The sequence below is a fragment of the Chaetodon auriga genome, chromosome 11 (genome assembly GCF_051107435.1).
Source record: "Chaetodon auriga isolate fChaAug3 chromosome 11, fChaAug3.hap1, whole genome shotgun sequence".
Lineage (NCBI taxonomy): Eukaryota > Metazoa > Chordata > Actinopteri > Chaetodontiformes > Chaetodontidae > Chaetodon > Chaetodon auriga.
The window spans coordinates 20,188,995-20,215,637 of NC_135084.1; the positions used below are offsets into that span (position 1 = coordinate 20,188,995).

Consider the following 26,643-nt stretch of genomic DNA (forward strand, 5'->3'; position numbering starts at 1 on the left):
ACTTGATTTACAGTGACGTAAAACAAAGAAAAGCTGCAAACCCTCACATTCGTGGAGCTGTAAATAAAAGAATGTTTGCCATTTCTGCTTAATAATGGCTTGAAATATGAACGGATTTCTAAAATGACCTGTCCATCAGCTACATCTCATTACATTTAAGATTTGGGACAGCACAGGCACCATTATACTCTGTGTTTAACCATCAGTGCTGCATGGTTGTTATGTTTGACCTCAGGCACTTTTCGAGTCCTTCCGAGCTCTTGGGACCCTCCTCCTTTGCTTTCAGCCTTATCTGCTCTGCCCCCCCCCAGGAACCTCCTGGCAATTATTCTTCTGAATAGCAGATCTGTTAATGGGATGTACATATTATGAAGCCATGGGTTTTTACCTCAGGCATCACAAAGGGCACCTCCTGGTTATTATTCTTCAGGATGTCTGCCAGCATACGCAGGGTCCTCTCCCTGGGAATGACGTTCTCCTCCTGCATCTTCGTCCACGCCGTCTCTGCCTTCTGCCAGTCATTTGTCTGCTCTGAAAGCGAGAAACAAAGCCGGGGGAGTGAGAAAAGGTGTGTTCTCATGTCACTTGTTATGAAGGCCACGACACGCAGACCCATGTGGTCATATCGTCAGTCCATTTCGGCTGTCGCTCAGCGCTCAGCCCGCACCACGGAGTCATTTCTGACAAAGCGCTCCATGCTGAGAGAGGGCAATCAGCGCACTAATCTGATCAACTGACTGACCCTCAACTATGCTGTAATTTAGGAAGCACACTAACTAGTGGTGTGTGTCTGTGTGTGTGTGTCTCTGTGTGTGTGTGCGTGCGTGCGTGCGTGAGTGGGGACGTGGGGGTAATGGATTGACAATCAGCTTTAACACTCCAATCACAGTTGTTATCTGCTCTGCTCTCCACTGCAGCAATCACACCACCGCGTCTCCTGCTCCAACTCCTGCCTTATCACGTTCTCACACACACACACACACACACGCACACACAAGAGCACACCTGGAGGTGGGAGGTCACGACAGCCAAACTAAGAGAAATGAAAGTGAAGAACAAACAAAGGGAAAGATGAAAGAGAGAAGGACTTACCGCAGAGACGGAGGATGTAACTGTACATCTCATCTCTGTCGCACTCAAACAGCTTGGATGTCATGTCCACCATCTGCTCCAAGGACTCCATCTATACACACAAACACAACAATACACAATTTAAGATGGAATTCTCGTATTTTCATTTTCTTTTTGCTTTGGGTCTTTGTGGCCTTGATTAGATCAGCCTGTGTGTGTGTGTGTGTGTGTGTGTGTGTGTTACCTGTTTGTTAAAAATGCATCTCTCTGCGTACCAATGCAGGCGTCCAGGCCTTGCCCTCAGCCCGGGGGTCTGCAAAAGAAAAAAAAACAGATGAATCTCTAAAGAGACTCTGGAGAGCAGATAAATAAGAGCATCAAATGTAACTCGTGTGGATGCGTCACAGCTCTCATGCCATCGGATTTCTTTTAGCGACGTTCCCAGATCTCAGCAACTGAACTTGTTATTACAAGACAATGTTGTTATTAGGGATAGAAATGACGGCAAATCCATGGAAATAAAGTCCAAGTTACAATAAACTAGAATTATCCTTTAAATCCAGGCTGGAATATTTGAAAGCTTTAGATATAAATCACCGCACAGGCAGGATATCAATATGGATGCCTCTCAAAGGTCAATGAAACAAAGATAAATATAGATAAAACTTAAAACCATTAATGTATCCGTAGGGTAAACGCCCATTGATCCATACAGACCCATCCAGCCTAAAGAGCGTTTCCAAAGTTACCATTAGCTGATGTACAGCCTCATATACAAGAATCAATACAGATGGATGGTTTAAAAAATAAAAAGTGTCTCCTTTTATGTGAGTGCAGCAGTTTCATATTAACGCCACACTGATGCATCTTCACATAATCTTTAAGTGTAAACCGGCACGAGGAATGTCGAGCTGATGTTTGTGTGGCCTTGAGCGAGCTTACAAAGCGGCGTGCCGCGACGCAGACAACACACGACGAACATACAGCAAGGTGTGTTCTCAGGAGTCGCATACACGCATTGGCATCAGAGCCGCAGTGAAGGGCTGCAACTAAAGACTCTTTATCAGTTAGCCTGCTGTCCAAAACCCAAAAATACTCAATTTACAATTACACAGAACACAGAAAACAGGCCTATTCATGTATTTTAGAGACTAGAGGCAGCAAATGTTCACTGTTTATTCTTTGTATTTGAACAATTAGCTCATTATCATAATTCTCATCAATTAATAATTAATAACCAGGCACTAATCATGTTGATGACCATGGTTTGGAACAGACACCAGTAATGGTACTTTAAACTCTGTGTCCATAAATCCTGTCTGCGCCAGATCCAAGTTTAACCAAGCTCTGCCTTTTTAACGCCTTCGTTAATCATAAAGAATTAGAAGATAACCCAGAATCTGTCGTACTGAGCGTGAGAATAACAAAAGGCTGACACGTCAAAACTCTGAGTGTGAAGAAATGTACGGTTTTGTCGTCAAATTACGGGTTAAACATTCAAACTAGAGCAACAAGATTTTAGGTTTTAAAATGTTCCGACTAGAAAGTCCCAACAGCCATAAATAGTCTTGCATTTCTGGGAGCTTTGTAATACTTTTAGGACACCAGTGATACGCAGACAGACAGAGCGTGTGGGCTGTCAAACAAGGGCTGACATAGATTGATCTGCGGGCTCGTGTAGCTCAGATTTAGCCCGATACGTGGAGTGACTGGATGATTATTATCATGGAAAAACAGCGATCAGGATTTCATCTGGCTCTTGGGGCTTGGATACAATCTGAATAAGACTGGGATTGAGAAATCTCCCTCTCTTCCTGGTAATCTGGGCGAGAAAAAAGAAAAAAAGAGAGAGAGAGAGAGAGATCGGCCAGGACGTTAATCTGAACGGGGATCAACAGCGCTCAATCCCCGCTGGCCTCTTTGATGGGAGCCCATCGCACTGCGTGAGGGAGGGGAAAGGCAAGAAAAGACGGGCTTCATCCCTCTCTCTCGCCACCCCTCACTGCCGTCATCCTTTCCTCTCTCAATCCCCTCTTCTCTCAATCCGCCCCCCCCCCTCCAAATCTCCCCTGCTCCTGCTCGCTCTCTTTCCCTGCCTCTCCATCCCTCCATCCAGCCCAGGCGAAGGCATTATGTTCTTACCCAACCAGCCAAAGGGACAAATTAAAATGTGTTGCACTCTCTCTCTCTCTCAGTCTGTCTAATCTTCTTAGAGACTAAGGCCCAGTGCAAGTGCTCCATCTTTTTGCCTCCGATTCCCTTTACTTGGTAAAGTCTTGCGGGCTCAGATCAGCCTTCGCGCATCTACTCGCGCGCACAAACACACACGCGAATATGTTTGGGATTTCGAATCCGTCAGGACAAATCTCCCTAATCTGAGCAGAAAACAAAATCCTCCGAAATAAGACGGCACGTAAACTCGCACACGCACGGGTGGATCAAAAGAACACAAAGTGGAAACAAACAAAAAACACTCTCACTTTCACTAAGAGATAATGGAAAAATGCCATCAAGTCAGATTATCAGGACAATCCTCTGACACACACACACAAACACACACAGTGTTACAGCCCATCACTCTGCCTCTTTAAGAGTCTTGTGTGGCCTTTAGATGCTGAACATCTTTACAGGTTTCTTTCACATCTTTACGTACGCGAACACAAAAAGAAGCAGACAGAGCCGACCTCGTCTCGCCTCCACTTAACAAACCCTCTCCATCTCAATCCCTAATGTTCTAATTCCACTAATCACCCGGCCACTTAGTCCACACACACACACACACACACACACACACACACACACACACACACACACACACACACACACACACACACACACCCCTCTCCCTAACACAAAAACACATAATGGCTCACCACTCTTTAGCAATACTACCTAACCTTGACCATCACACACATGCGCGTGTGCCAATAATAAGCCCGGCCACCTGACAATCCTCTACCTAACCTTGACCATTTAGCACAAAATGGGCCACCTTTCTCTATCATTACATTTAATTAGCTGTGATTAATCAGCTGCCAATTATACCAAACACAGCCTAAAGAGAGACACCACTCTGGACTACCACTTGACGCTCTCAGAGGGGGGAAAAAAGTATTTCTGTGTTTGAGTGTGCGTGCATGCATATTTGAGTGATGGATACGATTCTGTTGTGTTATACATCCTCAGCAGCACATCCATCGACATGCAAGTGCAGCAAGTGACAGTTTAGAGGTGAACTTTCTGAGACTTTGCTCCAAACATCTGCGCAGGTGAGGTGAACTCAGCTGTTTCTACTTTAAAGCTGCATTAATTAATATTGTTATATTAACAACAGATGAAATGCCTGAGCATCATCAAAGGTGTCGCTCATGGTGATGAACTCAGAGAGAGTTATCACCGGGCTGCACTTCTCCTCACCTCCATGAAGCATCTTTTAAGCTCAATGTTTTGGTTTTCCAGTTTGCAAAGTTCACTGTTCTGGTTCACTCTCAGCGACTCTGCTCTGATTTCCAGCTGCAGCAGGTGAGAAAAAGCCCACCTGCACTACCTGCTCAGCACCAACCGTCAGACAGGCAAAGTTAGACAAGACATATGTCCCCTCAGGAGTTGGCTGAGACCAAATTGGAGCTAAAAAAGAGAGCGGATCTCGGACCTGGATTCATCAATTTTCCCGAAACACAACTTAGAGTAAATGATTAGTCTCACTCCACCACAAGTCTCATTCTGAAGTCTCGTGAGAGTTGAGTTGTTGCAGGAAGACACTGATAGAAACATTAAGCTGAGAGAGAGGAGTGCAGTTGGAGGAGTTGGAGTACAGAAAGTGTTATCTAAACGATTTTCAATGTCACAGCTGAAGATTTAGCACGCAAGCAACAAGTCACCTCTCGTGAGACTTCAGAACGAGCTTTCATCTCGAGTTGGACAACGACCAGGAAACGTAAAGAAAGACATTTTATTTCTCTGTAGGGTCCTTTCCATAATATTATCAGACACACACACAAACAATCTGAGCCTGTCAGCAGCAAAAACAAGCACTTTAAATGGAAAAAACACATTGACAGTGTGCAATCACATGGGAATAAAAGGTCCATTTGAAAAATAGCTAAGTTTCCCTTTAAGTGTCATTCGGTCAATTAACTCTAAGCCCCATTAAAAATGACATAATTGACACTTAATGACAATAGTCTTCATGTTCATGACAGGTGTCATGTCAGTCCCCTCAAATAAAGCAGTACAGTGTTATTTAAAGATGTGCAGGTTTAACGTCAGCCATGTCTGCGTATCCAAACCCAACAGATGGGGGTGATGCAGCTGAGCTTTTGTCACTCTAACCTACATCTTCCGTCGACATCAAGGACAACACGTACATCTGGAGTACATTTACAAGGCAGCGGCAATCTCACACATCACTGGCATGCAGCTGGCTCTCTGTTGTAAGTCGGATAACAGCCGCACAATCGAGCAGAAGGGGAACGAGAGCCACAATAACAACATGTCGATAATATTTAAGAGGGTTTGGAAATCCTCAAGAGGGACAAATCCCTCTTTTAGTGCACACCAGGACACGAGAGAGAGCGAGTCAGAGCGAGGGAGTTAAGGTATTTTTCTCCCTCGCTTTTGTTCTCATCCCGATCAGACGGCGTAATGGCCTTGTTTTCCTTCCTCTGATGTCAGGCTCATCCCTCTATTCGTTTATTCATCAATCTCTCTGTCCTGCTATCCGGTCCCCGGCCGCCTGTCCGTTTTATCCATGTGAAAATCGCTTCTTATCTGCCTGCTTTGCCTCTCTCTTTTTCTCACGCTAATCTACGGGCTTATAGCAAGACTTGAGATGACAAAGATATAAATATTCATAAAATATTCGGGTCAGACGAGCCGCGAGGACAAAGAGTTCGGCAATTACATCCCGACGTGCCCTCTGTGGCTCGTTGATGCGGCGCAGATGTCATCCTGACTTCTGTTTAACTGTTTTTCGGGTAGCTCCTTTTTTAAGGTGCTCAGTCTCAGAGGAGGCTGAACTGCAGTCAAACAACAAACTATTGATGCTTCAAATAAAGAGAGCGGACCTGTTCACTCCCATGAAGTGGCAGCAGGAAACACGAGAGCTCTTGTGTCACATTCTGCTCGACCTTGGGGACAGGAAATGAAAAAGGGACGTCTCTTGTGGGAATGATGCGGGATGTGACCAGAGCGGGAAAATCAAATGCAGATACCACTCATTCATCTATGAGTCTGCATGTGTGTGTGTGGGGGGGGGGGGTGGAGACAGAGGCGGGGACTGCATACTACATCACAGCCAATGAAGGGCATGAAGGATTTTTCTTCCATGTAAAAAAACCCTCTTAATGTGTAATTCTGATGAACATATATGAGTTTTTAGGGGTTAATCAAAGGCAGCAGACGAACCTGCATTAAAAGTATAATCAGGAAAATGTGCCCTGCAGAGAAATTGTCCCTTTTAGTGATATAGTGTTACATATTATATCATTAAACTATTTTGTCAGGCATGAATGGAATGAAAATAAAAGCAGGATTTAGCGGGTGTAGCTGGTTGAGGTGGAGCTCATTTTGAACAGAGATATTTAATCACCATTCACTGAGTGACACCTTTCAAATGCAGAAAAGTAAAAGTAGATCTTCATAAGTTTTGTATGCAAAAATCTTAATTTGTAAAGTAACTAAAGCAGAAGCAGAAAGTGGCATGAAAAGATTAAAGTACAAGTACCTCAAGGTTGTACTTGAATACAGGACATTCTACCACCGCAGACATCATACTCTTTGCTCTAAGACAGCAGTGAGATTTGGTTTGTAGACCTAACAGCAACCAACCAGATGGTTTCACGGAAGAGCTCAGGTTGATTGGTGACAGGTGAGAGTGTCATGACTGGGTATGAAAGGGGATCCTGGAAAGACTCGGTCGTTCACAAGCGAGGGTGGAGCGAGGTTCACCACTTTGTGAACACATGACTGGATGAAGGAGATTAGTACATGAACACTTTGTGAAACTGTCGATGGCAAACACAGTCGGTTTGTAAAAGATTGCATCTGTTTTTCGGGGTTGTACTTTAGTTTCAGGAAGAAACTGTATCAGAGAACCAACCTGGCTCTACTGTATGCGTGTATGTGTGTGTGTTTGTGTGTATGCGTGTACCTCAATGATCTTCCGAGCCTCGCGGTAGCGGCCCGTCTGCAGGAATGCGAAGAACAGATCATACAGCATGGTCATCTCTCCTCGAGTCTGACTCACAAAGTCCATGGCTGAGGAGGGAAGACAAAGACGCAGACGGAGCGAGCAGAGAAAGGTCGTGAATAAAAACGCCTGCAAGGTGAACAAACACTCGGCACACTTCATCTTTTCCTTCTGATTCCATTATTTGGCACAGGCACAAGGCAGCCATATCAAGGCTGCTCTCAAACAAACACTCTCACACACACACACACACACGTCCCGAATGAAAGCCTAAGCTCTCATGGTAAACTTGCTAAAGCGCTCTGCTCAGCGTTACGTACTATCTCTGTCCAGCAGCTTCAGGACAGGTACCACACACACACACACACACACACACACACACACACACACACACACACACACACACACACACACAATGCAAACTTTCAGTCATCTAAATGGACCTGCATACTCAGCGAAGCAGAGGAGGAAAGAATAATCCCTCTCCCTCCACTTGCTGTCATCTGAAGTCAACAGAAAAAACAATGTGCTGCGATTTTGCTTTTCGAACTTTAATAATTAAATTAATTCACGGTCTACATCTCATGCAGACAAGTTTCGGACCAGTTGGACTAAGCAGGGAGCGTAAATGAAGTGGCTCTTCTCCTTCAACGTCCCACGCTCCTGTAAACTTTTCCATGACAGAAACCTCCAGGTTAAAAGCATGCATGATGACCTTTCCTTGTTTCAGAATACATCGCTGGTTGCTTTGGTTGTCAAAACCTCACGAAAACCCTACAATTTATTTTTCTGTTGATGCTTGAACTCAAGCCAAGGTCAGACATGTGAGTCGAGATCTTTTCACGAGGCATGTCATGCTTTTAGAGTGTTTTGGACCACTGAAGGCCGGTCTGCTGGAAGTCTGCTCATTTGATGGCTCCAGTACACTTGCTTTTATTTCAGCCGATGAATTTAAAGGTGACTATTCACGCGCCACAACAGCACAGGTCCACAGGAGCAAGCCACGGCGCGGCAGGCTGCGGCACTCATCGCGCACTCATAATGCCATCAGGTCGAGTGCGACTCAAGGTTTATGTCAGAAGTCATCCCTCTCTTTATATGAAGGAGTGGGAGACAAAATCATTTATTATTTCAAGATCCTCTGAATAGCTGGCGGCGGTTTACACGGTGGCCTCTGTCAGATATTCACTGTTAAAGTCATTTTGATGTTTGAGGGTGCAGCGATTGACTCTGAGGGTCCCTCGCCTTTCTGCGAGGAGGGGGTGGAGGGGGTCCAGAGACGAGGGTAGGAGGGAAGGGTGAATGATGAGGGTGTGGGTGAACGGGGAGGTGGAGAGGTGCTCCACTGCACGGTTTCGACCTGTGCGCACTCCACAGCCACTTGCCCCCGCGGCACATTGAACTTGACCTTTCTGGCCGAGCCGCTGTCGACGTGCAGGGAGACCGTTCAAAACGTGATCGGCTCGTGCTTCACCGCGACCCTGGCCCGCACCCGTCTCGCTCTCGGGTCCTCTTACACACTCTTGGATTTGTTGGCGCTTTTTTTTTTTATGCGTGCGTTAAATGCAAACACTGCACGGGCGTTTTAGAATTTGCTCCCTCCGCCCACACGCAGACACGAGCGAGGTTAGAGTCAACCAGGAGGAACAGAAAGTTCGATTGAGCAGAGCGTGAAGCTGCATGTCATTCCCCCTTTGTCCTGCAGTTTCCCGTCATGGAAGGCAACGAATGCACCCCCAAAAATATTAATTATTCTAAAATCTGTGTTCAGTGAAGAGAACGTGGGGATCCTGCATGAACTTGATTTTTTGTTGAAGAAGAAGAGCAACAAATGATGTTTCCAGAAAGCTACGTCTTTAAATTGCTTATGTTGCAAGAAAATTTGACAAGCTTGAAGCAGCTTAGCCCGAGATTGATGGATCACAAAAAGATGACTGAAGGACAAAGCATGCAGGTTGGACAGATGTGTGTAACCTTTCTGCAGCAGTTCGGTGTCTCCTTTCTCCACCAGGCGAACAATGATGTCGTGGATGCGAGGCAGCTGATTGTAGCGCTTCTGACACTCAACTGATGCCTCTAGAGCTCCGGGTAGGTCGTCCCTGCAGGCATGCGACCACACACACACACACACACACACACACACACACACACACACACACACACACACGCACACACAGAAGGAGAAAGAGCAGAGAGCGAGTTAGATGTCAGGTCTGTCCAATCAGTCATGTGCAGGATTGTGTCGGTAGAGAATAGAGAGTGTATCACGGGGTGTTAACCCTGTGACCTCCCGTTTGAGCACTATAACCCACCACAACAATGCAGGCCTTTGAATTCATGACAGCACGCCTCTGGGTGATGAAGCCTTTTGGCCCCAATACATCATTCTCACACAATCTTGCCCACTCTCGCACACCTGTCTGCGAGGGGCTAATGTCTCTCTGGACAGGCTTTTAGAGAGGAACCAGCGCAACAGACAAAAGGACTCGGCTGATCTTTACCCTCTACGCTCGGCTCCCCTCGCGCCTTCCAACTTCTCTCGCTCCCTCTCCTCTTTTGTCCTCTCCAACCCCCTTTAACCTCCCCTCATTTCCTCTTCCTCTCATTTCCCTTTCCTCCTGATCCTCTCTCTTCTTCTCCTTCCTTCTCCTCCTCACCATCTTCCTTTTGACTTCAAGCTGTCAGCTCTCAATCCCCTCCGATGACCTCGCCCCCCAGCTGAGCAATTTAGTAGAAATATGGCAACAACATTAGAGACCCCCCCCCACCACCACCACCACCACCACCACCAGCTCATCTCATGTCACCATTTTCTTCCTCAATCTATCCTCCTATCCCTCCCGAGCGGACGAACAAACAAAAGAGCGCGTAGAGGGAGGATGAGTGCACCTGATGGAGTGATGACGAGACGGACGGGGAGAGGAAGCAAGGGAACGAGAAGCTGAGAGAAAGGGGAGGGAGAGAGACCACTTCAATCCCCTCTATTGTGACAGAGCTGCCATCAATCTGTTGATTGGGTAATTACCATGTCAATCACACAGAGGTCAAAGCAGATAGGGCACCCGTGGGGGAGGTAGGTGGCAGAGTAAGTGAGTGAAAGAGAGACAGATGGACAGAGCGTGAGAGAGACAGAGATTGAGAGTGAACAGGTATAATTTCTGAAGTGCTTTCTCCTCTAATCAATTAGACAAGTGGATAAGAGAAATATGCCCGAAAAGACCAACAACCCAGAAAAAAAAACAAAAAAAACAGGAAATGGTGTGACCTCTGAGGTTGTCTTCTGTGAGGCAGAAGCAGGAGGGAGGACGAGCGGAGTGATTAGGGTTGGAAGGTAAAGGGGTCCGCTAATTGAAATGAAGAGGGACAACATTATTCAGTCAAGAGGCTGTTCAACTGCACAACAGTCTGACTGAACAACACAGAGGAGGGAGCGAGAGATTTCTGAGGCCGAGGAAGGAGGGGGCAGCAGGTACGAAATTCTCTCCAAAAAATGAGACAAGGACGAGGGAAAAAGTGCAGACAGCGGCTTGTAATTAACGTAATGTGGCTCATATTCACGACCACCTTAACTGTGCTGGTGTGGTGTGTGTGGATTTGAACACCGGAGTCATTTCTGCACATTGAGGCCAAGTCAAAACTCCTCCTCCACATGTTTCCCCCCCTTCTTTCTGTCCACTTCGTTCATCGAGCTCCTGCACAGCTACTTATAATCTCTCCTTCCTAATGAGACATCTTCAAAAAAAAAAAAAAAAATTAAAAAAACATCCCATCACTCTTAGAAAAAATAAGGGCCTGGCGTTGCAATTACACCCTCTCTTCCTTCCTCCTTCCTCCCCTCTCCCCTACTCTCCGCCCACCGATCCACCCCAAAAAAGAGCTAAGGATGTCGAAAGATGGATAATTTCCCCTAGGTACAATTTAACTGTCACTTTGCATTGCCATTTACTGCGGCGCACAGCCCTGTTAATGTCCTCAACTTTGCATGTCAGCCACTTTCCAGCCAATTAAGCCCTGAAAAAAAAGGAGCGCTTTGCACAGTGGAAACCTGAAGGATTAGACAAGGAAGCCTCCCCTCCCTCTCCGTCCTCCTCCTTTGTTCAGAGGAGATCGGCAGGCCTGTTATCAAGCCACTGTCCTTGCGTGGGGGAGGACGAGGTGTCTGTGTCTCCAAACGCAAATGAGACTGCGATCGTGACACCACTAGCCCGCTGTTATATGTGCTGAAGAATGGCACTTGCTAATGTTTATGCCAGTGCCCACACAGGTGAACGCTCGCATTAGTCATGGAGGCACTTTATTATTTTGGTGACTCAGGGGCAACCGAACAAGCTGGGAAACACAATATTTGTCATACCATCACACATCACCACATAATGTTAGACGTGTTAGCTAACGGCCGCATACAGCATCTCCACATCAGCTCGCCTCGCCGAAAGCAGTCAAGTCCTGCAGCAGGAAACAAGGTTGATGAGAGTTTACGAGCTAGAAAACCAAAACAATGAGCTAACAGAAGCCCACAGAGCCGAGGGGAAGAGTCAAGTGCTAATTGTGTTATGATGAGCGACGCCTTTCACAGCACACACAGTCGCAGTGAGGTTGAATAATGGAGCTGTGCTGAGCTGAGCTGGAGTTAACAATCGTGTGGCTTTCCGTATCTCACTCTCTCTTCCTTTTTCATCTATCTTTTCATCCTCGCATCGATTTACTTCTATGTTTCACCTCTGGCTCCTTCCATTTTTCTACTTTCCCTTTTTCTTTTCAGCTGTTCTGACTAGCAATGGGATGCTCTGCTCTCACCAGGCCTCACTCTATGTACACACAATGCAAGACAGTAGAAAAGAGTGGAAGTGAATGAGGTGTTTTTCCTCCGAGCCACTCATCTCCCATCAGCTCTCTAATCCCCCTCACAACTCCTCCTCCTCCTCCTCCTCCTCTATTGCCACAGTTTCTCTGTCTTATCATACATGTCCTGCCAGCTCTTCGTTTTGTTTGACTCATTAGCATTTCCTGTCACTAATCACTTCCATAAGGACGTGGCAATCTGAGGAACCTGCCAGCTAGCATAGCAGCAGGTTAGCACACACAACAGTGAGCGGACGGGCATGAAGGCTAACGGGGCGGCGCATATGATGGGCTGTCAAGGGCTAATCTGCCGGAGAAGTGTTCATTAAGTCATTAGCGCTGACGCAGCGATGAGACTGGTGCGGGCGGGAGTGATGCCTGCTTTGTCCTCTTTTTATCGCTTCCCTCCGTCCCTCCGCCTCCCGACTGTCTGTTTGTCCGCTGACTGACAGATTGAAGAGGTGGAGACAAACGAAAGAAGATAAAAGATGAAAAGAGGAGGAGATAGAATCAACTGGAGCGCAAAAGTCAAGTGTTGTGGTGCTCAAACCTGCCCTGAGGCCTGGCTGAACCACTGCAGGAACTACATGTTAAACCCACTTCACATTCCATCACGAGACGAACGCATACGATTATTTATTTCCATAAAGCCTTTCAAAGGTGGGGTGAGCCATTCTGGAGGAAGACTGGTGATATTTGCTGCATTTGAAAATGAGAAAATACCTCCTAGCTAGCCGTCTGTTCTGTGTGTGCGCTGAAAAGCCACGAGCCGTGCAACACCAGCCAATCAGCAACAGGTGGCGTTCGTGCACAGGACAAGAGGAAGGGGAGGGGAGATGGTGGAACGAGGGGGGCGGTAAAGCCGACGTGCCGACGGGTAGTCGCATTGTGAAGAAGGAGAGACGGTAATATCAACCATCTTTCTCCAGAATGGCTCAACCCACCTTTAACACCACGGCTACTGCAGCCTCACACGTCCGCTGTGCAATACTGATAATTAGCTTAAGAGTCATGATCACGATTCGTTCCACTCTGTGAGGACTATTCAAGGCTATTCAGCGCCTGAAACCAATGTTTCCGAGTAGAGATGAACCATCCGGTCATTATCTCACTCCTGCAGGGAGGAATCTAAAAAAAAAAAAGTTGGTTAAGAGAAGGAAAAGTAGAGGAATTTTAAGAAATATGTTGCTGCTGCTGCTGTTTAAAGAAGCTGAACAAGAACAATCGACCACTCTGTCAAACAGACTTCATCTGCACATCAGGCTCCACCTTTGATTTGTTCAATATTTCCAAGCCCTGACAACCCGCCATAAAAACACACACAAATGTACCAATAACACATGATGACAGAATACCAGCAGGTAGCTTGTTCACTTGTGTTCATTAGTGTGCGTTCACTGCAGTATCATTTGGAGGAAGAACAACTGGCACTTGATTTGTGAACAGGGCTGTGGTAGTAAGCTTGTTTGTGTGTGTGTGTGTGTGTGTGTGTGTGTGTGTGTGTGTGTGTGTGTGTGTGTGTGTGTGCATGTGTTGGCTGCTGTTGATGACCCAGGAGTAAATTAGCCTGCTAATCTCACAGAGGCAGTGATTAACGAGTGAACCTGGAAACTCTGTTTGTGCCAGAGACCAGACTTACAGCAAAACAAACAGCGGCAGGGGAGCAGCGGTGTGTGAGCGTCTGAGCATGCGTGTGTGTGTGTGTGTGTGTGTGTGTGTGTGTGTGTGCACGAGCTTCATGTGTAAAGGTTTACCTCTACAGCAGCATGTACGCGAGAAGCAAACTGTGTGTATGAAAGCATGTAGGGTGTGTGTGTGTGTATGTGTGTGCGCGCGCGTGTGTGTGTAGTGGCAGGCCCCTAACGGCGCACTGCGTGGCTGTGGTAAATCCAGCAATTAGTGCTCTGTACATAATTAACATGCTAATGAGTTGATCTACTTAAAAGCTGCTCTGACAAATAGAACACACATACGCTGAATAACGCACACATACTGAATAGAGTTGAGGGGTGGGGCAGTACCACTGACCCCACAGCCAGTGTTTGGTAACGCTCATTTGCATATTTGCATTATGGGAACAGGCATGGCCATCTCTCGCCACACAAACACACACTCACACCTTGGACTATAGCAGTGGGTGTTTCACGAGATCAGGGGTGGGGGCTCATGGGAGAGGTTACAGCTGGCGAATCCTCAAACAAAACCTGGCTCTAATGCACAACACGCACACACACACACACACATATATACACACACACACACACATATATACACACACACACGAATGAGCAATTTCCACATCCTCTCTCTGTCTGAATCACTGACCCAGAATGTAACCTCAGCTATGATCATAGGGAGGGATGAGTGACTCATTGAGACACACACACACACACACACCTGGCAACTCCATTTGGCAGATAAAGACACAAATCTGACAACAAAAGTGAGCTGGTTGGCTGCTCAGTGGAGAGCTTCAGCCACAGAAATACAACATGTGATAACGCAAACGAATGCTTTAATATTAAACCCGTGTCTGCGTGGCTGCAGTGGGTTTCTGTGCGCGTGTGTGAATCAGTGTCTTTGTGATTTGTGACACAGTCGGAGCTCGTTTTACCTGTCCAGGTGGGCAGTAATCAGAGGGGCGCAGAGATTGTTGGTCGGCTTGGCCAGTCCGAGAGTGAAGAGGGTGTCCTGCAGCCGCTGGATACTGGGGATGTCGCCATTGGCTGCTAAGCCACTGAGCATGTGAAAGAGCGCGGTGAAGTGTGAGTCATCCAGCACCACCTCCTTTTCTTTCATCTCCTTCAGGATGTCCACCGCCTCTGTGACGGAGGAGGACAGAGAGACAAAGATGTTAAACGCTAAGACTCATCAGTCGCGCTCGTTCCTATGACTCTCGACGCGTTTCGCCGAGGTGACGGCGCGAGACTCGCCATCGAAAAGAATGGAGTGATGGCGAGAGTGATTTAGGGGTGAAAGACGAATGAAAAGAACAAAAGACGAGGAGAAAGAGAGATAATGCAGAGAGATGAGGAGAGAGAAAGCGAGAGGTGGGCAGAGCTTGGCTGGCAGAAGAGTAGTGTGTGTGAATATGATAAAAGGCCCCTTTAGCTAATTCCATGTGGGGAAAACAAACCCATATTAAAACAGCATTTTGCACCCAGCGGGGATGCAAATCCAACCCCGTATAATGCCAACTCTGCGCTAATTGCTACTTGCGGTTTTCTAAACGAGACTACAATTACCGGACCCCTACAATGGAGGCCGGCTTTTTGCCGTGGCCATGTAGAAAGCACTTGGGGGGCTAAATTATAGGTATGTGGCGACAAGGGCCCGCCGTGGCCCCAGTGAGACCCCGGTAAGCGGGCTGAGGGGTGGATCAGTTTGGTCAAGTCCAGCCGGTAATGGAGGGCTTTTTACCGGGCCACGCGCCCATCTGGCCAACACTAGGGGCTAAATGGTGAAAAGGGTGTGTGTATGTGTGTGTATATGTGGTGAATCGGGGTAAGGTAATTAAGATGCGTTTACCGTCTATTTAGACAGCTGCTAATGGGCTGACAGCGATACAGCCGCTCTCCACCACAGACACTAATCTATACAGAACGATCAAGAGGAAGGGAGGAGATGGAGAGATGCAGATACACAGAATATATTTGAATAATGTGCATAAAGCCAGTCCTCCAACTGCAGGGCGATATGGGGTTCCTCACTTAAAATTCACTCAACCAGAATCCGTCTTCCTTACGTTTGCAACAAACACAGAAAAGCAAATAAAGCTTAAGGGAACAAACACAAACACTAGAATCTAATGATACTAACACCTACACAGCTGGTAATCTAACAAACCCCCAACAGGAGTGTCACTCTCTACTGGGAACACACATCCAGACACACACGCACACACACACACTCGTGGGCTGAGGGACAGGGCCACTGGTGAGTGCTTTGGCATCCTAATTTCAGTCTGTCTCTCCATCTCTCCACCTCTCTGTGCCAGTTGTTATGGCGATGGGAACCAAAGGCTGTCACAGATTTAATGGGACAGGGGAAAACAGAGGAGGGAAGGGTGGAGTAGGGGTGGCTGGCAACGGAGGAGACGCTGCTAAACGAGGGGGGAGATAAAGGGAGCGCAATGAGAGCGGAGGGATAAGTTTGGTTAGCTGGATGAGAGCTTGACAAGAGTGATGAAGACTGGGAGAGGGCAAACCTTGAAGCTTAAGTGTTCCCTGTCAGTGCTGCGATCATGAATCACACTTTTATCACTACTGCTTTTCAATTTGTCTGCAAAAAAACACACCTTGAAAGGCTGCGACGTCAGGCCACAGCCAGGGGGGCTCCTGCTTTCCCGTTCCTCCACTGTGGTGTAATTTAGTTCAACGGAAACAGACTGAAAATGATCCAGTGAAGATGAGGAATAACTTAAACTGAGTGCGGTATTTGCCTTCCAGGCCAAACAGAAACACCTGCGGCTTCGTCACAGGAGGCATGAAGCAAAGGAGAAGACCTTCAGTGTCCAAGTGTTCCTGAGCTCAAGCAGTGACATCCTTCATATAATCATGTGTTCAAAGAGGTGAACCTCACTCCATCCTCGCTTGTGAAGGGCTGAGCCTTTCCAGGATGCCCCTTTCATACCCAATCATGACACTATCACCTGTTACCAATCAACCTGTTTACCTGTGGAATGTTCCAAACAGGTGTTTTTGGAGCATTCCACATCTTTCCCCGTCTTTAACTGCTCCTGTCCCAACGTGTTTGAAACATATTTATGTTTAACACGGCGTCCCATCCTTTTTAGAATGGGGTTGAAGTACATGTTATGAGTATTTTATCTTCAAAGTCTTCATTCAACAACAGGCACCGATGCAGTGGGGTTGTCTTATAATTGAGGTCCATTTATATTTGAGCTGATGTGCAGAGAGAGAAAAGAGACTGAAGCAATCAGATCACAAATGGTGGTATCAGCACTAAACGTCTGCCCTGTAATGACCTGACCTGTTGTCAAGTCTGTGCTGTTTATCAGTTCAGATGTAACTTACTCTCGCTCCCTGACTCCATGTGTCTCTCTCCATGTCTCCCCCCCCCTCCCTCCTTCTATCCATACCTCTCTCCATCACTCTCTGACAGACCCGCTAATCACTGAGACCAATGGCTTGGAGTTGATCTGCCCAAATGGAGCAACGCTAGCTAACATCCCTTCGTCCACCATCCAACGCCACCCCCCCCCCCACGCACCCCTCGTTCCTCCTCCATCTCTTTCCCTTTATCCGTCAGTTTAGCCAGTATGCATATCCATCAGCTCAGCCGAGCATCGTGGCCAGCAAAGCGAGCCAGACCACATACACACACGCGCACATCAAAAGATGGGGAGGCAGACAGGCCAGGTAAACAAACATCACACAGCCCAATGGTTCATCTAATGTTCCATGACTTGACTGCTAGTGATGTCTCTTTCCCAAAACACACACACACACACACACACACACGCAGCATCAAAGATGAGTTCAGGACCACCAAAAGCCAGAACAAGTTGTGTTTACCAAAGTGGGAGGATGGACAGATGGAGGCAGAAGGGCAAGGGCAGGTCAAAGAGACGCTTGGCGATAGAGGAGAGGTGTATTTAAAAAATGGAGGCAGAGAGGCGAAGGTAGGAGGAGGTGAACGGGGCGTTCGGGCTCCTGAAGCTCATGATGATTCGTACGGCGGGTTCTCTGGGTCACATGATCAACAGACGTAACGGTGATCTGGATTGATTATTAAACGGTAACAAGCAACATGTTAAGCTAAGCATAAAAAGTGATCCGCCTTATCTGCAAACAGGTGAATTCAGTGCTCAGTGACATACAGTATCAGACACGACGCCCCTGCATGGCCTGATATCACAGAGCACATGTGCCGTACCTCCTTCCTCTCCTCTCCTTCAGAGAGCAGAAGTCGTAGTCGTAACATTCGGTTTCCCTGTGCAGCACCGAATAACGTGCTGCCTCTGGAAATTGGCCCTCAGTCATCAAAACTTTGCCTGTTTGTCACGCTAAACCATTACTGTCTGAAAGTGTGTACATAGGTTTATACAGGTTAGTGTTGGGCGGTGTGACGATATATACCGTGCAACAGAAGGAATGCGTCCAGTGGTAGAGATTTGGCGGCACTGTCTCCACTGCGGGAGCTGTCACTTAAGCCTTATTTAGACACTGTCATGCAGAGCGTGTGCACTGCTACACAGGAAGCGAGCAGGCGGGATGAAGACATCAGAGTGTAGCTGCTTCGTACTCTTTTCTGCTTGCATGTGTATTGTTTACCACTCTTTCACTGATACAGCAGATACGTGCGAATACATTTCGCATCGCTATCAATGCAAAAACAGTCATCGGTACGCTCTACACAGACGCCAGCCCTCGCCCAAACCAACAGAGTATTTCCAGTAAGTAAGAACACCTCTTACACATACAGATGTGCTACATGTGTGAGAGAGCAACCTGATTCTGATAGGATATAAAATGACATGTACCATGACAGAAGATTTTGGCCATATCACTCAACCCAAGTACAGATAGATACACACTTCTGCATTTTTCTCTTTGTTTCACATTCATGGCTCAAACAATAGAGGTAAGTTCAATACATTTTGTGATAGTTAATCGATAACACAAAGTAAAGCCATGGATGGCTATTGAGATGGAAGTCTGGCCAGATGTGGAAACAGATGTGAGGATTAAAGGACCATGATGGAGATAAGGGAGAGCAGCAGGAGAAAATTAATTAGTGAGGAAAAGAGGAAGTAATTATAAAGAAATGTAAAAGAGTAGCGGGAAGGAGACTTAAGGATAAAGTCAAAAGGATGAAGTAAGGTGGAAACAAAGTTGCCTGGCGAGGTGGGATGGAAGGCTTTGAACCAAGGGCAAAAACAACAAAGCCATTAGAGAGGGTGAGAAATAAAGCAAGATGCCAGGAGACATGATCTTCAGCTGGGCCTGGTGTGTGCTGGGAGCCAGGCGGCCCGGCGTCTGGGTGGGGACAGGCTAACATCAAGGTTAGCCATGTGTGCTAATGTGGCTGACAAGCGTCCCCTACATATGCACACTCCGGCTAATGGCAAATGCGTTAGCGCTGCCTATACACACCCCGACACACACACACACACACAGATGGACACACCAACCGCCGTGCCCACCCAATGCCTTTTGCTTGAATTCACATGCAAATTTGCGTGTGTGTGTGTGTGAAATGCTCAAGCACTTCGGCGGACATGATCTGCCATTAGCATCAAGGCGGATTTCAATAATTCTGGAAAAATATACACAGTCCTGTAATTTCCCCCCCCTCTCATTTCTCACTGATGTGAATGTGTGCGAGCGAGTGGGGGGGGGGGGTGATAGAATGACACGCTGAGAGACAGGGCGGGGGAGAGAGGGTCAAGATAGAGAGACGGAGGCGAAGATGGAGAGAGAGACCGAAGGGGAGGAGAGAGGAGGCGAGGACAGACAAGGGAAACATTTTGCCTGTCATTGTGTGCAAAAAGCAGAGCGGCAAAACTGATGGTAATTGGGTCTTCGATGGGCTGAAGGAAACCCACCGTAGCATTCTGAAAATGGCCGGCTAATGTGGGTTTGAGGGAGAGAGAAAGACAGATTGTGACAGAGTTGGTCGCACACACACACAAGCCCAACCCCACACACACACACACATACACACACATCTGCAGGCCTTTTTAAGTTCAAGCCTGATCTCCTTTGATCCGGCTTACTGTCAGAGAAAAAGTAATGAGGAACTAAGAGCTGGTGGGATTAGTCAATTAATCAATTACTCAATGGACGCAAAATTAAGATTGATAACTGATTAATCGCTTTAAATCCTCAGAGAAAAATTGCTATTGAATATCTTTTGGTTGTGGACAGTTGGTGCCGGCAGACTAAACTTACCCTCCACCCGGCCATTCTTGGAGAGGGTCTTGACCAGCGCGATGTATTTACTGGCGTCCAGTATCAGTGATGAGTCCTTGCGGTGTCTAAACACAGAGAGAGAGACAGACGGACTCGATTAATGTATTCCACTTAGAGTAGTGCAACTCATCTGCTGTGCGTTCTGCTGCTGGAGTTCGGTCGGATGCTGGAAGCAGGTGGTGAGTGAAGAGAAGGAAACAAGGGAGGATGAGGAGGGAGCTTCCTGTGTTTTAGCCCGACAACAGAGCGGCTGGTCGCTGCATTAATGTCTCCCCTAATACCACTCAAGTTAAACTTTAATGGTCCACCACTGGTCACAGCGCTGCCTTATGTGTAGAGTGCTTGTGTGTGTGTGCGTGTGTGTGCGTGTGTGTGTGTGTGTGTGTGTGTGTCCCGCTCCACTCACATATCCCTCTTCAGGTTGAGCGCCTCCTCCACATTGTTGTGGCGACAGCACAGGTTCATGAGGGTGACGCAGCTGCCGACTGTCATCTCGTCCTCGTGCTCCTGCTTCAGGTCGAGGGCGCGGCGCAGGTTCTGATCAGAGCACAAAGCGACAGACCTCAGGACCGAACGCGCGGACAGAGCGAACTCATTTCAACAAGGAGAGTTTTGGGAGTTATCCAAACGAATCGTACCTCCTCGGCGCAGAGAGCCTGGATGAGCAGTTTGAGAACGCTCCCCAACGGTCGCTTCTCTTCTTTCAGTTCGGCCAATTTCCCCTCAAGCACCGACACCTTTTTCTCGGTTCCCTGAAGGACACAGACAGGTGCCAAACACCGAAAACATCAGCTCACGTGTGCATGAGCTCGGTACAAAGTTCAAGCATTTTCAACATTTTGCATGAATTTCTTTCCACTCTGTCTTACTTACAGAGATACGCGAGATATCTGACTGAAAGCCGTTGGACTCTTGGCCTTTGTTGTCCACCAAAACGACCACATCCTGATGCACACACACATTGTTAGTCTGGTCATAAAGTGAAATCTGAAAGTTCCGTGATTAATAACACTTCATTGTACCTTGATGAGCTCTGGGACGTGTGAGGACTCCAGAAGGTTCCTGATGCCTCGGTAGATGTTTCTTGAAATGATTATGTTCTGCAGAGAAACAAGAGGAAGGGTCATCAGAGCACCGATCGGGTCCGAGCGCAGCAGGAGCTGAAGCTGTTCTGAGTGTCACAAACTTTGAGAATTAAGTTTGGACGGTCGCTGAACACAATGGGGACAAAATAGGAAACTAATTACTTTAATTTCATTAAATGGGTCAAGAATTATTGAGCTCTGCCGTGGTTTTATTTAAAGGCTGTCACAGAGCTTGAGTTTGAATTTGTGGGGAAATGATGGCTGAAAATCCAGTTGCATTTAGGTGCTGTTGGAAAAAGTGAAGTTTCAACTGGACAAAAAACAAACGATCGACATCTACTGAAAGTAAAATGTTTACTTCTCTATTCCTTATTATTCTGTTAAGTTTTGACTGATGTGATTATGTTTTCTTATAAATACACACTGTCATTCAACGCTGACGACGGTCAGTGAAGCACTCACTAAAACAAATGAACAGTCCCTTCAAAATGAAAGTTTATTGAGAGCTTCTGATGGTGAAAGACACCGTTTTACTTGGGATGATTTCTGCAGATGCAGCTCAGAATTAACTCTGCCTCCGCTGATATTCACTGAATAGCTGCTTTCAACATCTTAGACTATTTTGGGACTTTTCAGCGACTCCAGCCAAAGATGTAACCTTTAACCAAAAAGTAGAAAGCACCATTTAATCTCCCACAACATGTCCGAATGACCCAACTCAAACCTTCACTCCTCAGACATGGTGCACAGGGGAGGAGGTCATGTGAGTGTGTTTTGTGCTCTGTGTGTGTGTGTGTGTGTGTTTATATGCATATATATTGTGAATAATCTGAGTTTGATTCCACGCTGCAAATCATCTCAGATCAGAGTGTGTAAGCTCCTTTAAAGTGGGAAGGTTATGAATGAACTGGATATACAGTACATTAGTGTACTGGCATGTGTGTTTGTTCCCAGGAACCTCAACAAGGTGTGTGTGTGTGTGTGTGTGTGTGTGTGTGTGTGTGTGTGCATGTGTGTGTATGTGCATGAGTGTGCCTGCGTGTACCTGAGTCTGTAGCTCATTGAAGTAGTTCCGCAGTTTGCTTTCCTGTGCCTGCAACTTGTTTTGTGGCATGTTGTCGATCAGAGTGTACAAGAAGAAGGATGTCTTCTCTGGACGGGATGGAAACACACACACACACACACACACACACACACACACACACACACACACACACACACACACACACACACACACAGTGAGCAGTTGTCTTGGGAATACATTTCATTTGCCTCCGTGTCAGTCACTGCACCCGTTTGTGCGTTTAGATTATTTTTCTGTAACCTCTGCAGAGTGTGTGTTCGCGTTTCTTTTCTGCTGACAGAGGCTGCTTTTGGGTTGGAGTGTGAGTGAATGTGCGATGGTCGGCAGTGACAGCCTCCCCTTACTTCAGCTCTCTCACACACACACACACACACACACGCACACACACACAAGCAGATGTCGTCTAATGGGATGTGACATGGATAACAGTCTCCATCGCTCCCACCAGCACACACAACAGTTCCAGCGCTGGGGACTCTCTGTGACACACACACTGACACGGAGCGACACTAACGCTCTCCACACACACACACACACACACACACACACACACACACACACACACACACACACACACACACACACACACACACTTTTACTACTCAGCGCTGTGTCAGCAGCCAGGCTCTATTTCCTCGGCGATAGCAGGTCTTTCACTCACGCGCTGACACACACACACAAACACACACACACACAGCTGGACATAAACACATACAGGCTTCATGACATGAATTGGGCCCGTCAGCAGTATTCTGCTACTGAGAGTGAACACAAACACACACATACAGACACACACATCCAGGCATACACACATTGGGAAATTTTGGGGCAATTTTCTGTGATTTGAATTATAGTTGGACGGTGAGACTGATTGCAGTCTGCAAGCTTGAATACTGACATGTGATAGATGATACACACACTGGCATCCTCCCTTCTCTCTTTCTCACCTACCTACACACACATGCACGCACGCACGCACGCACGCACGCACGCACACACCTTGCTTACAAGGACACTGTCAGATATGAACGTCCTGACTCACCAGTGAAAAAAGTGTGTTTGAATGTTTCCTTACCAGCAGGGCTGGAGCCCCCTGAGGAGAAGCGCTTGTCTTTGTACAAGAGCTCAGTAATCTGGAATAAAGAAGATGAAGATAAATGAAATACAAACACAGACAACAGGACAAAGATGTTACTTTAAAACTGACTGATCCTGCAACCCTGACTCCTAAAAAAGGTGGGAAGCTACCTAAAGCATAAATAAAAACAGAAAAACTGTCATTAACAACAAGCATATATCTCCAAAAATCAAAGCTGACAAGGTAAACATTTGCTATATTTGCTCATTTTGTTTGCTGGACTCGGGGTTGTTTCTTCTACATTTTGTTGTAGCTGAAATTATAGAGATTTTTATGCGTGTGAATGAATTGTGTGTTTTAATGTTGATAAAATGTTGTTTAAAGCATCTTGCCTAAAATTGCCTGAGGCTGAATATCCTAAACATTTCTTTATTTATACGCTCTGTGTGCCATAAGGAGATTTGCATAAAAGGCAGCAGATGGCATTTGTCATATTGTATATTCTTCCTAAATGTAACTCGGGATGTAGCAGATGGTGAGTAAACAGGTTATCATAGTCATTATGTTTTCAGGAATAGATTCACCTAAAGCCTTTAAAAAAAGCAGTTAGAGTTCAGTTTGAACTTTAATAAAATTTCTCTTTTTCTGCATTTCGGTTCTTTTTCTTTATCATTTTCAGCTACGAAAGCATTTTCCAAATGAGAAGTCCATGTGGGCTCATTCAGGTCTTACCTTCACCATGGACTCCACGTCATCAGACCTGCAGGGGGCAGTAGAGGACAAGACATGAGCATGCAGTCGACACGCACCACCGGCGGGGTCAAGACGACTCCCAGCATGTCAGGGTTAATGTGCATCTCTGAAAGAAGCACCTCTGCCACACACACTTCAAACGGGCATTTATCCTCCTCTCCCATGTCTTCCTCCAGTGATTGCTCCGATGCACGCCTACAAACTCTGCTCAGCGCTCCTTTTCTCCGATGTTTTACCCATAAAGATCATTCCTCAGCTGAAAGCTGTCAAATCACAGAAGTGTGAAACGTCTCCAAACCACTGATTGTTTCTACTGTTGGTGGACAAGAAACTGAAATTCAGTCTGTTTCTCTTAGTTCAAGTTGCTGTATGAGACTGAAGACTGAAAATTGTTTTAAATCTGTAAAAATATATTAGTTTCAAGAAAACTTTCCAGATTTTTTCCCTCAATTTGGACTATCCAGTTCCCTGCACATCACATATTTGCTTTCAAGCGTGAAAAAAAAAAAAATTAGAAAAACGACTTCAGATTAATTAATTAATTTTCTGGCAGCAATTGGGATTCGATGCAAGTGACCATAATCCTGCCAGTGTCGTGCTGCCACGGCCACTGGACTGACAGTGCAGCACAATACAATACGGCAAGAGAGAGGGACAGATTTCTCCAGTTTGACACACTCGATCCGCAGCAGAAGAGAGGAAAGACAGCAGCACAAAGGCCCGGGAAACCACAAAAGACATACTCACACACACACGCACACACACACACACTAAATGATGACAACGTGTGACATTTCTGGCGTTGTCAGCTAGTTGGTGGAAAGGAGAAGAGAGGGGGAGATGAGAGACGAGAGGAGAAGAGAGAAGAAGAGGTCTTTAATGATTAAATTATCCCCTGACCTTGTCTTTGACAGGGGCAGGTCCCGCATCGCAACGACACGGCGCTCGCTCGTGCGCACACACACACACGCACGCACGCACGCACGCACGCACGCACGCACGCACGCACGCACGCACGCACACGCTCTCCAAGTGACAAGCCCAATTATGACTCTGTCAGGCTACCTAACAGTCAGAAGAGCGTGTAGGTGTGTGTATGTGTGTGTTAAAGCAACGAGAGCAAAGCAAATGGAGGAGAGGAAGCGAGTTCAGGCACAAAAAAAAGACGGACAAACAATTAGTGGATGCACTGATTTAATATCTAAAAGACGCACACACGCGCACACACACACACAAAACACGACAATTTCTGCACAAAATAAATCTGGTAAGTTTGTGGTTTTGAAATAAAATAAAGCTCAATTGAAGCAATCGTGCATCTGCTGTTACTGCCTCTGTGTAAAACTACACTGCCGAGAACAAAACGTCAAAGGCTGCTGCTGATTTCACGACTTTCAAATAAAAAAAAAATAGGCTGGACATTTCTCAAAAGGATGAACTGCCTTCCTGGGAAGCCACATTGTTGTACGATCGGTTAAGTTATCAACATCCACCGAGTTAACTGACACATCAGCGACACCAAAGACGGCATTAGAGGAAAGTTCAAAGTTAAGCTCAACAGAGCGTATTTTGGCTTTTAAGTGGAAGAACCAACTTTGGTCCCTGCAGACAAGTCAGCACTTTTCTCTTTGACTCACCTCCAGCTTGGCTCAGGGGCCAGAGGGTTTTTGTGTGGGCGTGTAGTGTTAAACTGTAAATATTCATAAACACCCCTTCAACAAAAGCCCACGGGTCAGGGCCTGGTCCTAGGGCTGCGTGTGTGTGTGTGCGAGGGAGAGAGGGGTCTGGGTATGAGGGGCAGTGGTGGGCATCTGCTAATTTACATATCTCCCACGGTGCTTTGGGGTAAGAGCAGAGGGATGACGGCCTCCATATGCATGAGGCACCGTGTGTGTGTGAGAGAGTGTTTTTCCCTGCAGCTGCCCACACAGACGCTGTAGATGGTGTGATAGGCTGCACATGTCATAGTCATAGCATATGCTGCAGTGACCTCCATAGTGCTACAGGCCTGCCTAAAACGCCGGTGAGGACTTAAGAGGCAAAACATGCAGAAATACGGAATATCAAATGATGGAGAACACATAAAGACGTGAATAGCGGACGGGCTAATTGACTCACTTTATGAAGCCCTGGATGAGGCTGCTGCGGAAAATACTGAGGTCCACTGAGGGGAAGGAGGGATCTGACACTGGAAGACAGAGAGGAGACAGACGAGCCATGAGAGGGAAGAAAGAGAAAGACAGCAACGACTTCAATGACTGTTTTCATCAGCAATTATTCCATTAATGGTTGTTTAGTATAGGTACGAGGGGCAGTGGTGGAAATCCGTAAAACATTTCAAACAGTTCAAATTCAAGAAGCCGAAAGCAGCAGAGGATCAGAAATGTGTGAAATGTTGAAAAACACTGAAAACTGTCGTAATGCGAGAAGGGGAAAAAAAAAAAAAGAAGTCCATTGGGTTGACGGAGAGGAAAAAGAGCGACGTATGTGAAAACGAGTGGTGGAGGTTTGAGACTAAAACGAGATGAAAGACAGAAAACAGGAAGAATCATCCATTATGTAACAGCCTTCTCTCACCCGTTCCTCTGCCAGTTGAGGCGCCT

At 46.7% G+C, this 26,643-nt stretch overlaps 1 protein-coding gene across 1 annotated transcript in view; it reads right to left on the bottom strand.

Annotated features, from left to right (window-relative positions):
- The window catches only part of lrpprc (leucine-rich pentatricopeptide repeat containing), a 53,984-nt gene that overhangs the window by 15,829 nt on the left and 11,512 nt on the right, over positions 1–26,643 (bottom strand). Inside the window, exons 14-28 of the mRNA XM_076742365.1 lie at positions 26,159–26,228; positions 24,020–24,047; positions 23,285–23,342; positions 22,171–22,277; positions 21,063–21,140; positions 20,914–20,985; positions 20,679–20,792; positions 20,447–20,577; positions 20,020–20,105; positions 14,718–14,925; positions 9,236–9,360; positions 7,223–7,329; positions 1,316–1,384; positions 1,093–1,183; positions 389–531 (exon numbers count right to left, since the gene is read on the bottom strand). Coding sequence (XP_076598480.1) covers positions 389–531; positions 1,093–1,183; positions 1,316–1,384; positions 7,223–7,329; positions 9,236–9,360; positions 14,718–14,925; positions 20,020–20,105; positions 20,447–20,577; positions 20,679–20,792; positions 20,914–20,985; positions 21,063–21,140; positions 22,171–22,277; positions 23,285–23,342; positions 24,020–24,047; positions 26,159–26,228 — 1,487 coding nt within the window. The remainder of the gene's footprint in view (positions 1–388; positions 532–1,092; positions 1,184–1,315; positions 1,385–7,222; positions 7,330–9,235; positions 9,361–14,717; positions 14,926–20,019; positions 20,106–20,446; positions 20,578–20,678; positions 20,793–20,913; positions 20,986–21,062; positions 21,141–22,170; positions 22,278–23,284; positions 23,343–24,019; positions 24,048–26,158; positions 26,229–26,643) is intronic.